A 17151-nucleotide genomic window follows, 5' to 3' on the forward strand; every position below is an offset into this window, starting at 1 on the left:
GGGGAAAATAATGGTTCCCTGAGCAAGCATGGATGAGTCTTGCTGGGAACCAGGGCTGGACTGCCCCACATCCCAGACCATGAGCTATCTTTTTTGGGAAAAAAAGAGGAGGAAGAGTCATCATCATCACTTTTAATTTGTATACCTCCTCTCTATCTTACGATACTCAAGATGGTTTACAAGCTGAAGAAACAGAATCTAATGCAATACAAAACAACCTTATAACGTAACAATCTAATCATAGACTTCCGATTCGTCGCGCTGGTGAGAGGACGCAGAGACCTCGAGCTCCGAGGTCTCTGGCATCGCGGAGGGGGGGGGAAGTCCATGGGGCACACAGACTCCCCATAAGAACACCGGAAAGTGCGAACACCGGAAAGTGCAGCCTGGCAAAGCTCTGGACGCGATTCCTCCTCTACTCGGGAGCTCAGTAGAGCGACCGAGAATCAGAGGAGTGGAGTTGCGTGAGCCATCTTGGGCAACATCGTTACCTCCAAGAAGCGAAGCTCCGAGTCTTCAGCCAGCAAGCGGCGGATTCTTCCCAAGAAACAAAAGATTTGGACAAAGTAAGTGAAATCTCTAATTTGGAAACTTAATTGGAATTATAGGAAGAGATTCTAAAAAACGGAAGTCGATCTCTTCTTACTGTGGACTTCAGAGGCACGAAAATATTCCAAAGCCGAAAGTGAAAATGATTGCTTTTATAACTCCAAAGAAAGAAAGCTTTTTCTAATCCCTTCTCGACCCTGGAGCCGACACCCCACGAGGCTCAGCAAGGTTATTAAAACAGCTGATAAAAAGGAGAAGAAGGAGAAACTTTTGTTAAGGACGTTATTTGATAAATAGAAGAAGTAAAGACTTTGAAAATGATTAGCCAAGATGGAGGTTACCGTTTTTGAGGAAGGAATTTTCCAGTGTCTGCTGTCTTCTTATCTTCACTCTGCTTGCGGTTAAGGAAAAATGCCTGCACCCTATTCAACAGCCTTCCCTGATAAGGTGTTAAGTTACTTGGAAATTATTGGAGGCATGAGAGATCTCTTAAAGAGACAGGAACAATTCAGTTCACCGTTGGTAAATATAGCAGACCATGGACAGGAAAAAGAGGCAATATCTGAAAATGAAAGGGATCTCAAAAATCAAGAAGAGGATGATGCTCAACAAAAGGTGAAAAAAGAAGAAGAGGAAGAGAAGAATACTAATACCAGTAGTCTTGGAAATTTAACTGAGAGAGCAACCCCTGTGGAGAAGCATCACCCCCAATGGAATATGTTTCTTGAAAATGGGGAGACTGGGGAAAATAGAGAAAGGAGAAGTGAGACTGAGGGGTGGGAAAAACAGAGCGAAGGGAGGACGGAGACCGGAATTTTGAACTGGGAAAGACTTGGTGTGGGATGAAAAAACTGGTAAATTGGTATTTAGGCTGGCTGAAAAACGGCTCTGAAATCTTGGCTTGATGAAGGAATTGCTGGACCAAATGGGGGGAAACTCCGGGGGGGGGGAGGAGAGGGAGATTAAGAGAATAATGTTAAGACGTTTGGTTAGAGATATTAATAATATGAGAATATTGATATTTCTTCTGGGGGGTGGAGGAAGGGCTGGGGGAAGAAATTTTAGATTTGTGGAGTAGTAATGCTATGTTTAGACAGGTAGTTGGGTGGATAGCCACCTATCTCCCTCCCTATTGACCTGAAGCCTCTGGTGGCAGGGGGGGGCTTTGGGGTGGGGAGGGAGGGGTGGAAGGAAACCCAATTACAAATCAGACCTCCCTTGGATGGTCACACCCCATGGGTGCCTCTTGTGGCAGGAGGGGACCTGTGGGGAGGTGGCACGAAGAAGGAGGAAAATAATGTTGAGTTTTAAGAATTAGAATTGGAAATAAGAATAAGAAACCCGCCATAATTATATTTTAGAATTATGAAAATCAGGAAGAAGGGATCAGAGGAAGTCACAATTACAATGTTCAACAAATTAAGAATTTGAAATTTTTATTTGTTTGTCTGTCTGTCTACTATGCTGAAAGATATAAATGGTTGGGGGGTTCCCTATCCCAATCTCTCCTTATGTCTCGGGGCCCCCTGGTGGCAGGGGGGGTTCAGGAGCTGGGGAGAGGGGGGTGAGGACAAACCCAGCTTTAAAATGGACTACCTTCGACTCTCAACACCCGCAGGATCTACTTGTGGCAGAAGGGGACTTGTGGGGGGAGGGGGGGAAGGTGGGCAGAAATGTTTTCTTTTATGGTTTTGTCTTTTTTTGTTGTTATATAAAACTAATTTAATTTTTTTAAAAAAAAACCAAAATGTAACAACAAAACATAGTTTTAAAATAAGCAATTAAAGAATGCAACGTTCAACAATCATTAGAATACTATTGAATAATATCAGCATATGAAAATTAACACTTAACACTTACAATCAATAAAACCTCGGCAAGCCACAGTGCATAAAACAATACAATACAAATTGAGAAACAGAGACTGGAGGGTCGGGCAAGGCAGGTGGAAGGCGGCCTTGCCTGATGGAGTCTCTCCTCTCCCAGTTCTTCCTCCAGGACCAGCTCCCTTATGAGGACTCCCAGGGCCAGGGGGTGGGACAAGGCAGGTGGGAGAAGGTCTCTAGCCTCCTAGGAATGCAAAATGTGGAGGCAACTGAAGGGATTTCTGGGAGGTGAATCAGCCTGGTTTCTTCTGCCTTCCAGTCAATGCATGAAATCAGAACCGACTGACAAGGGAGTCATTTCTATCTTGTGAAAAATGGATGCTTGGCTCTAGTGGGTGGTCCAAACTTGGGGGTCCTCAGGAGTTGCTCCCCATCCCACCCCCCTGCTTCTGTCTCCTTTTATTGCACTTGGACTCTCTGCCGCTCTCAAGACAGACTCCTGGGGTGGGGTCCCTTTCTCTTTGCTCTGAGGGCCAGGTATGTATCTGGCCAACCCCCTGAGGGCCAAGTGGGTGGGGCCAAAGACATATCCCTTGAAATTTAGGCAGGTAATTTATTATTATTATTATTATTATTATTATTATTATTATTATTATTCTGTTAGACAGCTTAACACACATACACACAGACATTGATGCCAAGGTCCCTGGAGGCTCAGTGAGTAGCAGCACCAATTTCTGGCTCGGCTGGTTTTCCGGGTGCGAGGGGAGCACTGGCCTCCGTGTGGAGCTGCCCTTGGAGACGACTGGGAAACTGGTTTGCAATGCAGCAGCCAGACTATGGGCTGGGATCCCTGTCTTTATTCCTGGCCTTTCTCTCCCACCTTTCCTCCCTCCCTCCTCCTAGTGGGTATTTTAATGGGGGGGTGGTGGCTAGTCCACATCCTCGTCCAGCTTTGGAAAACCATTTGCACATGTTTCCTCTGTTGTGCAATGACGCTGAGCAGCGTCACACAGAGTTAAAGTCCTAGGGAAGAAGAGAGATTTGGTGGGAGTTTGGGATCCTCTGATCTCCAGGAAGGGGAGCCTTGCAGACCTCGCCCCCCCTCCCTGGCAGGACCCTCTCCTCCCTGACTTTCTTGGTCCCCCCTCCCCTCATGCATCCTCCCCTGCTGCAGCCCTGGGAACCACCATCCCCCCCCCGGGTCTCCCCACTGCACCCTCTGGGGGAGAGAGAGAGACTCACCAGATCCCAGGAGGGGACAGCAATGCAGCCTTTGCAGGAGAGACACCAAAGCAGGAAAGGAGGACTGGGGAGGGAGGGAGGGAGGGGCCTTGGCTCTGGAGGATCTGACCCCCCCCTTTGCTTCCTGTCCTCTCTACGAAGGCAGCTCGCTTCCGTTTAACCCTTGCAAAGCCGAAGCACCCAGCTCAGCCCTCTCTCGCTTGGCAAAACATCGGCTTTTTATTTTTTATGTTATAGGGGGGCAGTTGTCCCCCCTGGTTACGCCAATGCCAAGATATCCTTTTGAGGCTCTTGGCTGGACTCTGAGCATCTCCTGGTATTTCCCTCTCTTGTCCAGGGCTTTGCAGTATAGGGTGGCAATGACCAGGGCCAGAATAATCCTGGTCAGGCCACACAGGCCGTAAGTAGCCAGAGGAACTCCATTTGCAAAATCTCTCTGTCCCTGATAGAAAGTAAAATAGACAGCACTTCTCTGTTTGTACCTTTCTCTGTAACCCATTGCAAAAGGAAGTTAGCTTAACCGCAAGATGTTCTGTTCCATCTGAAAAGGATGTCACAAAACCGCAAGTTCTAAGTAGGGCGCAACCACAATTGTGCCTGTAAAATTCCAGATAGACACGTGTATGAAAGTACCAGGTACATAACGCCACTTAGTGGAGTTAGGTAAATGACTTTGCATCTTGGGGTGCTTTCTCTTGATTGGTTGATAAAGTACTGCAGAAAGGCTGACCTTCGCTCTGTCAAAAAGGTATAAAAGCTCTCTGTACATGGACAAGGGTCGGGCAGAATGAGGAATGGTTTTTTCCCTACTGCTCCATATTGTTTTGCCGACAAACCAATGAATTTGTTCAACTGCCTGAGATTTCGTCTGGTCAATTTGGGAAGCCAGTCATCCACCTAACAGCAGGAGGCAAGGAACCTCCTCCTCGAATTGAGGAGTGGAGAGATAAAGGGGATCCTGGGGTCATCTAGTCCAACCCCCAGCAATGCAGGAATCTCAGCTTGTTGCAGAAATTTATGTAGGGGGGGTTGCCCCTCCAGCAGATCTCATGCACACACAGCACTTCCAAAATCAGCACAATCACTTTTGTGATTTGTCCCCACAAAACACTTCATCCCAGTTTCTTCCTATCTATTCTGTTGTGACGTGGGGTTTGTGATTTCAGCTCTCTTGACATAACATGCTGGAGACAGTTCTCTAGTAACAGCTCTTTATTAAAGTGAACAAGACTGACTGTGAGGGCAGGAAGGCTACATTTATAGGGACAGGGAACTAGCTAGGAAGGGATACATTTTGGAGGGAACAATATCAGGCAATCACAGTGCTGCCTTTTGGAGGGAACCAATAAGACAGAGGATCCAAATACAGCAGCTTAAATGAACCAATAGTAGCTGTACCCTCTGGAACCAAAAGGCAGTTACTTTATCCTAATGCAAATACAGACAATAATAATACAGATATAAAATCCTTGGACTCAATACACAACACCCCTCCCCCCCTAGTGAGCACAGCAGACGTAATCCCTCAGGTACTGTGGGGTCCTACAACTTCTACTTGATCTCCTGACAACAGGTGTTGCAGGTTCTGGATTGGGTGTTACCTGTGGTGGAGGGGCTGCTATAGGGGTTTCATCGGGAACAGATGGCGTCCCAGACATCTCAGGGTCCCCTACCTGTACCTCGTCATCCTGAGGACTAGCAGACCCTGGTTCATTTGCTGAAGCCCCTGGTGACTGCACCTCTGGGCCATCTTCACTCTGGTCTCGCAGCTGTGCGTCATTAGCCAGGGATGAATTATCTGACTCCTCCCTGCTGAGCGCCCGGCGCCTCAGCTGATCTATATGTCTCTTCCAAACTTGCCCATTTTCCAAGGTCACATAATAGGACACAGGTCCACTAGCCCGGGTGATCACACCGGCCACCCACCGCGGACCTCGTGAATAGTTCCTCACCCAGACCAGATCTTCAGGGGCGAGATACCTTGTTGTGTCAGTCTCAGCCTGGGGGGGTTGCTCTTGAATTACGGTTTGGCATTTTATCTGGGTGGACATAATCCAGCACCGTTACCAGTCTTCTACCTAAGAGCAGCTCGGCTGGCGACTTGCCCGTTGCAGTACACGGCGTCGCATGCTGCAAAAATAACATTCGCGCAATGCGAGCCGACCAGTTACCCTCCATTAAGCGCGCAATGGATTCTTTGGCTGTTCTTACCATGCGCTCAGCCTGCCCATTGGAGGATGGGTGAAAGGGCGCGGATGTGACCCCTCTTATGAAGTTATCAGCCAAGAATGCCCTGAATTCTTGGGATACAAAAGCTGCCCCATTATCTGATACAATGGTCTCAGGTAACCCGTGGGTTGCAAACAGCTGCCTCAACACCTTGATTACGGCAGCTGATGCCATGCTAGGGACCATCGCCACTTCTAACCATTTGGAATATGCATCAACGATAACCAAAAAGACCTTCCCTTGGAATGGCCCAGCAAAATCTATGTGCAGCCGGCTCCAGGGAGTCCTGGACTGCTCCCACCAGTGGACTGGTGCTCTGGCCACTTCTGGCCGCACCTCTTGGCATGCCTTGCATGTTCGTACCCATTGTTCTATGTTCTGGTCCATTCCAGGCCACCACACATAACATCGGGCTAGCGACTTCATCCTGACCATTCCCGGGTGTCCCATGTGAAGCGTCTCAAGAACCCTGTTTCCCAGTGGTGCTGGGATGATCACCCTATCTCCCCATAGGAGACAACCCTTATGCATGGACAATTCGTGCTGCCTTGTCACATAAGGCCTGAATTTTTCTTCATGCGGACCACCTGGCCACCCCCTCCCCACCCAAGTGAGCACACGGGAGAGAACAGCATCTTTCCTCGTTTTCTCAGCTATATCAGTAGCTGTTACAGGAGCCCCCGGAAGTGTTTCTAGCATCATAATGTGCTCCGCCGGAGCAGGATCCTCATTGCTCCCGCCAGGAAGGGGCAATCGACTCAGCGCATCAGCGTGGCACAACTGTTTCCCCGGCACATGGGTCAAGGTGTACTGGAACCCATTCAGGAATATTGACCAACGCAACATTCTGGGGGAGAGAATTTGTGGCGTTTGTTTGTTTGGGTTGAACAACCCTAACAGTGGTTTGTGGTCCGTTTCAATGGAGAAATGGCGACCGTACAAATAATCATAGAACCTTTTAATTCCTGACACAATTGCTAGTGCCTCTTTATCAATTTGAGCATAGTTGCGCTCTGTGGGTGACAACGTACGGGAATAGAAAGAGATGGACTTTTCCGACCCATCCGGTTCCCTATGACTCAGCACAGCCCCCAGGCCATATTGAGAGGCATCACATGCCAGGACCAGCGGCTTCGACTCATCATAATGAGCAAGGACGCTCCTGCTACTTAGCATTTCTCGCAAGGAGTCAAAAGCCTTCTGCTGCTCCCGCCCCCATCGCCACACATTCTTTTTCTGCAAAAGTCTATGTAATGGTTCAGCTACAGAAGCTTTCTGGGGTAAGAACGAATGATAAAAGTTAATAAGTCCCAGGAATGACTGCAACTCCGTCTTGTTCTGTGGTCGTGGTGCCTCAATGATGGCCTTAATCTTAGCATCTGTGGGGTGGATGCCTGATGCATCAATTTTAAACCCCAAGAAATCCACAGTTGGTACCCCAAAACTGCATTTTTCTTTTTTCAGTTGCAACCCCACCTCCTTGAACTTGAGCAACACTGCACGGACACGCGCAACCAGTTCCTGTGGGTCTTTTCCAGCAATCAAAACATCATCAAAAAATGGCAAGACCCCCGGCAGACCTCTTAACAGGCATTCCATGAGCCCTTGAAAAATCCCTGGGGCCACACAAACTCCGAACTGTAATCTGTTAACTCTGAACGCCCCTTTATGTGTGACAATAGTCTGTGCTTCCGCTGATTGTGGGGTTACTGGCAGCTGTTGGTAAGCTTGTGCCAGGTCAATTTTGGCGAACACCTTGCCTCCAGCCAGTTTAGCCAACAGATGTGATACGACTGGAATGGGGTATGAGTTTCCCCTGAGTGCCTTATTGATAGTACATTTGTAATCTGCACATATCCTGACTTCCCCATTTGCTTTAAGGGGCGTGACGATTGGAGTCTCCCACTTAGCAGAGTCCACGGGTGAGAGAACTCCCTGCTTGACCAATTTATCCAGCTCTGCCTCGATCTTGGGTTGCAGTGCAAATGGCACTCGCCTTGGTTTGAGTCGGATTGGGGCCACCCCGGGGTCCAACTCGAAGTCAACTGGGGGCCCTTTATAACAACCCAGTTTTCCATTAAAGAGACCAGCAAATTCCTTGCATAATGCCTCGCTCATCTCAGGGCAGGTTTGGATTGAATTAAGCCCTGAGATACTCAGTCCCAGGGCAGGAAACCAGTCAGTGCCCAGGAGACTGGGGCGACTGCCCTTCGCAATCACCAGTTTGAGTACAGCCTGTTTGTCCCGGAACTGTACTCTCACGGCACACATTCCCATAACATGGATGCGGCCTGCTGAGTACGACTGCAAGGTTGCTGGGAAGGGCTCCAGAGGGGGCAACTTACCCCTGGGGAAGAATGTCTTCGCGGTCTGGTCCGACACAATGGTGAATGCAGATCCGGAGTCCACCTCCATGTCGCACTGCTGACCCTCAATCTTCACCTTGACGTGTGCCTTGCCTTGCGCTGGAAACTGCACGGCCCTCCCATTGATCTCTGTTACGTAGTGGCAGTCCTTTAGAAAACGACTTGCTGTGGGCGGTCTGCGATGCTCCAGTCTAGGTGCTCCTGTCGCTTCCGACGCCGATCTACAGACCCTGGCGATGTGACCCGTCTTTCCGCATGTCCGGCACATAGCATCCCTGAAACGACAACTTTTCCGCCCATGGTTTCCGCCACAACCTGGGCAACTGCCTCGGTGATCTTTGTGCACTGTGCAGGCCTGACGCACCAACTCGACCCCACGGACTGGGCTCTGGCTCGGAGTAGCCTCTAGCTTGTCCATGGCATGCACAACTTCTATCTGTGGCTTAGTGGCCTTGCGACTGGCATCAAGCTCCTCTCTTTCATAATTCTCCGTGGCGGTGGCCTCCTTCAAGGCTGAAGCAAGGGTCTTCTGGCTTTCTTGCTGCTCAGACCACCAATAAACCGATCCAGGAGAGTCTCTTCCAGATTTTGGAAGCCGCAGTGCTGAGCGAGCTTCTGGAGTTCAGCCAGAAATGCGGCTACAGACTCCCCAGCATGCTGCTGCCTCTTATGGAACTCCATCCGCCGGGCCATCTTGGTCTCAGTAGGCGCCAAGTGGCTTGTTAGGCAGGCAAGAATATCTTGGAGAGATGTCTCACTCAGCTTCGCTGGAGCAAGTAATGCCTTGGCTAGCTTGAAGGTCTCGGGCCCACAGTAGCTCAGGAATGTGGCCCTTCTTTTGCTGGCATCGGTGATCCCTTGAGCCACTGCAAAGAACTCGAAGCGTTCAACGTAGTCTTCCCACGTGTGGGGCTCTGATGGCTGGAAGGGCTCCAATACCCTTGGACTCTCCATTGTCCTAGCGGGCAGGGTCGTCTTCTCAGCTGGCCAGTGAGTCTTGTTCTACGCTGCAATCCGGACTCTGAGGCAGGGCTGTGTTTAACTGCTCCTCAGCATTCCGGATCCCACCTTCGTCGCCAGTTGTTGTGACGTGGGGTTTGTGATTTCAGCTCTCTTGACATAACATGCTGGAGACAGTTCTCTAGTAACAGCTCTTTATTAAAGTGAACAAGACTGACTGTGAGGGCAGGAAGGCTACATTTATAGGGACAGGGAACTAGCTAGAAAGGGATACATTTTGGAGGGAACAATATCAGGCAATCACAGTGCTGCCTTTTGGAGGGAACCAATAAGACAGAGGATCCAAATACAGCAGCTTAAATGAACCAATAGTAGCTGTACCCTCTGGAACCAAAAGGCAGTTACTTTATCCTAATGCAAATACAGACAATAATAATACAGATATAAAATCCTTTGACTCAATACACAACATATTCAAAGGGCCTCTGCTGCACAATTCCAAATGTCACAATTCACTGATCAATATATCTATGGACTGGCTCCCTGGGGAAACTTCAGAGATTCATTTAGACAGGTGAGCTCAGCTTCCCAGCAGCCCCTCTGCCTGAGTGATAATCCCTGGCATCCTGATATCTGAGTGCCAGACAGGCAGCCGTTCCAGAAAGAACCCAGATGAAGGCAAAAGGCTGTGATTAACTTGGCTGGGAAACAGGGAAATGTAAATATCTCTTTTGTTACACTTGAGGAGTGTTTGGTGGAGGGCAAGGGGAGGCATGGGGCAGGATCCAGGGTGCTCAGAATACTGCCACCAGACCTCCCCTTTCATGATGAAACCATGATGTCTTAGTGATGTAGTTTGGGGGGGGTGTAACATGGGGATTAAAAAGGTAAAGATAAAGGGACCCCTGACCATTAGGTCCCGTTGTGACCGACTCTGGGGTTGCGGTGCTCATCTTGTGTTATTGGCCGAGGACAGCTTCCAGGTCATGTGGCCAGCATGACAAACCCGCTTCTAGTTCCAGCTTTGCACTTTTCTACTTGCACTTTAAGGTGCTTTCGAACTGCTAGGTGGGCAGGAGCTGGAGCCAAACAACGGGAGCTCACCCCATCATGGGGATTCGAACCGCTGACCTTCTGATCGGCAAGCCCTAGGCTCTGTGGTTTAACCCACAGTGCCACCTGTGTCCCAACATGGGGATTAGCAGTTAATTTGTACGGGGCTTCCATCTTGTTTCACCTTGGAGCAGGTGGGAGACCTGTCACAACAGTCTTCAATAAAGACCAAGCCTACTGACTACTGTTTTGCTCTGGTATTCCTCGATGGTGTCCTTGATTTTTGTCCAAGGGAGCCCTCAGATTTCTATGTTTACAAGCTAAAGCATCCATGGCAGATGGCCGTCCGAACTCTGCTTAGAAACCTCCAAGGAAGGAGAGTCCACCCCCTCCCAAGTGAGACCTTTCCCCTGCCAAACTGCTCTTAGATGCCCCTCAAGGCAGCGGGTCCTGAGTTCTAGCACTGCTGAAACCATTGCACTGGCTACCAAGGAGGAAGCAAGCGAAGTTCAAAAGAAATAACTCCTATTCTCATCATAAATGAGTGATACTTTCCTATGCATGCCTTTTATTCTAATATACAAAAGTATATCAATTCCCCTTCCAGAAATGCTTAATTGCTAATTCAATGGACTGAAAATGGATGGTTGCTGTTATTATGTTTAGGGAAGCTTTTAATAATCATTAGCCTAGGGAGCCACATTCTGGTTGAAGGAGGCCAGGATTAGCCCCCAAGGCCTGCGGTGTCCCTCCCCTTTAGTAGGACTTGGAATCCAGGAGAAAACTCTTGGAATAGCCTTGCCAGGTGCTCAGGGACGGACTCACCTGCCCCCATGTCTTTCTCTTTGCAGATGTGCTGTGGTTGCACATCCCTCCCCAGGAGTGAGTATTGGAGAGAACCAGAGCAGGGACTCAGACCTGCCCTCCTTGCCCCCCACTCTGCCCTCTCGGATGTGGAGATGCCCTCCCTTCCCGAGGGACTGACCGCCTGACTTTTGCCTTTCAGCTGCTGGAGGAAGATCAGCTGTTCCTGCTGGAGGTGATTCAGAACTGCCAGGCTGCTCAGCTCAGGGGCTCCAAGCAGGAGACAGCCAAAGCCATCCTGGGGAGTGATGGGTGGAGTGGGGGACCCCCCTGGGGAAGTAGGATAAGTGGATTGTTATATTCTCAATTTCTTATTTTGATTCTGATTGCATTTATTACTTTTATTTGATTTATTGATTTCTATTTTGAGTTTATTTTATTTATTTTGCACATAGCAGTTCAGAGCCCTCCTTTCCCCTCACAACTGTTGCTTTTGTTCTTGTTGATTTTCTTGATTTCAGCCCGCTGAGATTCTTGACACGGCTGAGCTTTCGTGGTTAATTAATTGCTTGTTTTTATTTTGTTTTGTTTTAATATTTTTGTTCTTTATTTTAATATTTATTATTCTTTAGTTTAATATTTTTTATTTTACATTTTTATTTTGTGCCCATTTGTTATGTATTTGGTATATATTTGCTTTGTACATAGAGGGGTAGTTAGGGCTAGGGTTAGGCTTAGGGCTGGGGTTGTGGTCAGAGTTAGGCCTGCATAGGCATTTTAGATAGTTACCATAGCTAGAGAGGGGGGTGGGATTTTTTTCCTGGAAGAAATGGGCAGGCTGTAAGTAGGATTCCTTCCCTTTCTCTTGGTCTTATTGGGTTGGGGGGGGGGTTGAATCCTGGGGTCCCCTGCACAGCCTTGGCTCTCTGGATATCGGCCTGGCCAGTCTTTTCCAGAGAGCTCAGCTCCTCCACACTCTTTCCCTGCCTTCCCCCTTTCTCTCCCCTCTCATTATTTACATTTATTTTGCATCTCTCCAACTGCCCATCTCTCCCTGCCAACAATTGTTATCCTCACAACAGCCCTGTGAAGTAGGCTAGGCTGACCCAAGGTCCACCAGGGAGCTTCATGACTGAGTGGGGATTCGAACCCTGCTCTCCCCAGTCCTCCTTGTCCAGCCCTCCAACCACTACACCTCTGCCTGGCTCCATTTCCCATCTCTCCAGCTGCCCAAACCCACCAGCCTTCTCTGGCTCCAAGGAAGACTCCACCACCTTCCTCATGTTCTGCTCCTCTTCTGGGACCCCTTGAGGCTTGGTGGATCCTCCTAGGGGTCTCCTCCCTCTCCAGGAAGAGCAGGGCTGTCCTCAGAATAAGAGGCAGAGCAGCCCTTGAACGGCTGGCAATGCTTCTCTTTCCTTTCGGCTGGAGATAGCAAGGCATATGGCAAAGCCGGAGAAGGGGCTTCTGCCCAGAGCCACGGCCAAGCAGATGTCTCCCGGAAGCCTACCAGCGACAGCCCACTTCTGCGCCTGTTCTCTCGCAGGTGCCTTCCATGCTATAGTGCCTCTCTAGCTGGAAGCTCTAGACAGCTACCGTAGGTCTGATTATAACCAGAGATACTCTCCTCCTCCTCCTCTGTGAAGAGACGTGATCCCCTTTCCAAAGCGGCAAGCCTGTTGTCCTTGCCGAATCTTGTGGCTGCCCATTTCACCAACCAATTAAACATTATGAAAATAAGTCCCCCTCCATGTTAATGAATGACCCAAAGCTCTCCCCTCTCCCTGCTTATGTTATTCTTCCACTGCTTGACTGCATGAATGAGGGAGCCAGGCTCTCTGGGTCCTGGCATGGCCGTAGCTCTTGAACCCAGAGCACCTGGGGCCTCCTTTCTCTCTCTGCCAGCCCTTTGTGCTCCGGGCTGCTTCTTGGAGGCTCTGATGATGCCCCTTCCGGTCACTGAACTGCAGAGAGATGGAAGGATTTGGTCACAATGGGCCAGCAAGGATCAATTAGGCTCCACATACGCATTTCTGTTCTGCCGATTCAGCAGTGGTTCCTTCTTCTCGATGCCCCTCCTCACACACAAACACCGCCCCCCCCCAATTGGGACTGCCGGCTTCTGAGTCACTCTCTCCACTCATCCCTTCTAGGATCAGGTGCTTTTCGGGGCACAGAGCCTGTTTGTGTGGGCACCCCCCCCCTCAGGCTGGGTAGTAGCAGAGTGCAGCAGAAGGAAACTGTGTTGGAATGTGACATCAAGATTTATTTACAGCGGAAAATACCAAAGAAACATGGCGTGAGCTGTCTTCCACAGCAGTCTCCTCCTCCTCGGAAAGAGTAAAGGAGAACAAAGGACGGAAGTGATTTACAGACTGACTTCCACTCTTAAACAGAAAGTACAGAAGGTGAAAACATGGGTATCTGGTTACACTAGCAATGGAAGAATGAAATACTGACAGTTTGGCCCCCAACTGGTCCAGGAGTGCCAGGGACTCCGTGGTGGGGGCAGTAGGGGCCTCTTTGGCCCAGACTGGGCCCTGACTCTGAGGCTCTTTCCTCCCGCAGGACCTCCGAGGATACGCCCTCTGTGACAATGGGGAAGAGTGGAAGCTAGCGCCAACAGCATTTCTCCCAGCTCAAAGTAAGTATCTTGCCTTCCTGCATTCATTTCTTTGGTTGCTTCCATCCACCCAATAGCACATCCCCGAGTGACCTTGAACGCAGGCGATGCGGTGTGTGTTCCTGGGTACCAGGATGAGGCCAGAGGCTTTTGCTGCCCCTTTTCCTGATGCTGCTTGCATTCCACCTCTGGCCAGGAGGCTGCAGGGCTCAGGGTGGTCCTCTGGGACAAGGGATTGGGTCCAAGGTGGGTGCAGCCATCCAAGGTGGGTTTTCGTAGTGTCATCTGACCCAGATTTTTCTGTCCTCTGCAGAATGTAATAGCTCGCCCAGAGTTGGCCTACCTGTGGCCCGATCAAAGAGAAAGTAAGCCCCACACCTTGGAGACAGGGAACTCCCTTGTCCCTTCTTTGCCCAAGACTCACCTCCCAGGTTTTCTTGCCGGGATTGCTGGGAGTCCTGCAGGACCTGCTCCCTGCCTGGCAGGCCTTTCCCACCTGGCCTGGGAGGGCAGCGCCCAGACTGACTCCAGCTACAAGAAGCGGAGGGGGCTGAACAGACTCTGGGGTTGGGGTCTTGTTGAGGGGTGTTTGCTAACAGGGGTGCTTCCCGCTTCCTTTGCCCTCCATGGTCTCCCTGTCTGAGCTGACAGAGCTGGTCTCGCATGCGGAGTTCAGGACTCCTTGACTGCTGGTGCTGGCCAACTTCAAAATCCGTGCCAAGGCAGCTAGCTCTTGGGTTCTCAGGACCAATGGGGATGGATAATGGGAATTGTAGTCTGGGAGCTGCCGAGGACCCAAATTTGGGAAACCCTGCGTTAAAGGAACTTTTGCTTTTGGCCCGCATAGATGGGACCTGCCCACCTTTGCATTTTCTTGTCCTCATGACCTTTGTGCATTTATTTATTTATTTATTTATTTATTTATTTTATTCTTTAAGGGGGCAAATTGAAAGAGAAATCGTATGGCGGAAAAATAAAAGGTTGCGTTTGAAAACAACAACTACACAAAATCCTGGGGGTGGCCTCCTCCAATATTTCATGGAGGACCAAAGACCCCTACGCCTTTAAGAGTCAGTGCCGATTCCCCACACCCACAGGTCTCAGGATGGTTACATATAAAAACACAACATAAAAACACAAAACAACACATTTTTAAAGGGCATTAGATATCAATCAGCCAAAGACCTGGTAAAAAAGGTGCAGATTTGCCTGGCTCCTATAGCTGTATAATGGTTTTTCTGACATTTGTATGGATTCTTTTATGGGATCTGAGACTGTTGCTCTGACTGAAGCTCTTTCCACATTCCACACACTGATAGGGCTTCTCCCCTGTATGAATTCTTTGATGGGAAGTGAGAGAGGAGCACTGACTGAAGCTCTTTCCACATTCCACACACTGATAGGGTTTCTCCCCTGTATGAATTCTTTCATGGCAAGTGAGATTGCTGCTCTGAGTGAAGCTCTTTCCACATTCGAAGCACTGATAGGGTTTCTCCCCTGTATGAATTCTTTGATGGGAAGCGAGTTTGGAACTCTCAGTGAAGCTCTTTCCACATTCCACACACTGATAGGGTTTCTCACCGGTATGAATTCTTTGATGGCAAGTGAGATTGTGGCTCTGATTGAAGCTCTTTCCACATTCCACACACTGATAGGGTTTCTCCCCTGTATGAATTCTTTGATGGGAAGTGAGATCGCAGCTCCTCCTGAAGCTCTTTCCACATTCCCTGCACTGATAGGGTTTCACCCCTGTATGAATTCTCTGATGGGAAGTGAAATCGGTTCTCCAACTGAAGCTCTTTCTACATTCCACACACTGATAGGGTTTCACCCCTGTATGAATTACTTGATGGGAAGTGAGAGAGGACCTCCTACTAAAGCTCTTTCCACATTCCATGCACTGATAGGGTTTCTCCCCTGTATGAATTCTTTGATGGTCTGTGACATGGTGGCTGTGACTGAAGCACTTTCCACATTCCACACACTGATAGGGTTTCTCCCCTGCATGGATTCTTTGATGGGAAGTGAGATCGCAGCTCTGCCTGAAGCTCTTTCCACATTCCACACACTGATAGGGTTTCTCCCCTGTATGAATTCTTTGATGGGAAGTGAGATGGGAGCTCTGACTGAAGCTCTTTCCACATTTCACACACTGATAGGGTTTCTCCCCTGTATGAATTCTTTGATGGGAAGTGAGATCGCAGCTCTTCCTGAAGCTCTTTCCACATTCCACACACTGATAGGGTTTCTCCCCTGTATGAATTCTCTGATGGGAAGTGCGTTTGGAACTCTCAGTGAAGCTCTTTCCACATTCCACACACTGATAGGGTTTCTCACCTGTATGAATTCTTTGATGGGAAGTGAGATGGTGGCTGTGACGGAAGCTCTTTCCACATTCCACACACTGATAGGGTTTCTCCCCTGTATGAATTCTTTGATGGGAAGTGAGATCGCAGCTCCTCCTGAAGCTCTTTCCACATTCCATGCACTGATAGGGTTTCACCCCTGTATGAATTCTCTGATGGGAAGTGAGATCGGATCTCCAACTGAAGCTCCTTCCACATTCCACACACTGATAGGGTTTCTCCCCTGCATGGATTCTTTGATGGGAAGTGGAATGGGAGCTCTGACTGCAGCTTTCTCCACACACCAAATCTTTACATGGCTTCACCACTCTGGGGATTTTTTCATGGTCACCTTTGTTCTCGATTTCCGATTCATCACAATCTGCAATGGAGACAAATAGGGATTAGAGCCTCAGGAACAAATGGAGAAGAAGTGAAGGGAGTTGGGTGTGTGTTCATTACCTGTGTTATTTGTCATTAAACAACATATTTATTATTAGATTCTGATGAGTTGTTGAATGTTGCTTTGTTTCATATTCAGTAGTCGTCAAAATTGTGGAAGAGTTATCATAAAATTATATATTAATGGAATGATAATTTAATCAAGAATGCAATTCAACAAAGTTTGTTCAATTACCCGTATTCTACCAAATGTTATCCCCTTCATGGATCAATGCCTTGTCGTGGCGAAGGGGCTTGAATAACTCAGAGAAGCAATGAGCTATGCCATGCAGGGCCACCCAAGATGGACAGGTCATAGTGGAGAGTTTTGACTAAATGTGATCCACCTGGAGAAGGAACTGGCAAGCCACTCCAGTATCCCTGCCAAGAAAACTCCATGGACAAAGACAACAGGCATATAAAAGTTATGACGCTGGAAGATGAGCCCCTCAGGTCGGAAGGCGTCCAACATGCTACTGAGGAAGAGCGGAGGACAAGTACAAGTAGATTCAGAGCTGATGAAGTGGCTGGGCCAAAGCCGAAAGGACGCTCAGTTGCGGATATGCCTGGAAGCGAAATGAAAGTCCGATGCTGTAAAGAAAAATATTGCATAGGAACCTGGAATGTAAGAACCATGAATGGCGGTAAGCTGGATGTGGTCAAAAATGAGATGACAAGAATAAATATCAACATCCTGGGCATCAGTGAAC

General features: G+C 48.9%; 2 protein-coding genes across 3 annotated transcripts in view; both read right to left on the reverse strand.

Annotated features, from left to right (window-relative positions):
- LOC132592085 (zinc finger protein 208-like) overlaps positions 1-17151 on the reverse strand; it is a 154027-nt gene that overhangs the window by 125107 nt on the left and 11769 nt on the right.
- Positions 1-17151, reverse strand: part of LOC132592060 (zinc finger protein 135-like) — an 80777-nt gene that overhangs the window by 56795 nt on the left and 6831 nt on the right. Inside the window, exon 1 of one of the 2 annotated variants that reach the window (XM_060274141.1) lies at positions 3621-4329. Coding sequence is in view for 1 of the 2 variants with exons in the window: in XM_060274134.1 (XP_060130117.1) it covers positions 14872-16382 (1511 nt within the window). In the remaining variant the exon portion in view is untranslated. Of the gene's footprint in view, positions 1-3620; positions 16383-17151 lie in introns of those variants that run through there. The other variant, XM_060274134.1, reaches the window with a different exon arrangement.

The sequence above is a fragment of the Zootoca vivipara genome, chromosome 4 (genome assembly GCF_963506605.1).
Source record: "Zootoca vivipara chromosome 4, rZooViv1.1, whole genome shotgun sequence".
In the NCBI taxonomy this organism is placed as follows: domain Eukaryota; kingdom Metazoa; phylum Chordata; class Lepidosauria; order Squamata; family Lacertidae; genus Zootoca; species Zootoca vivipara.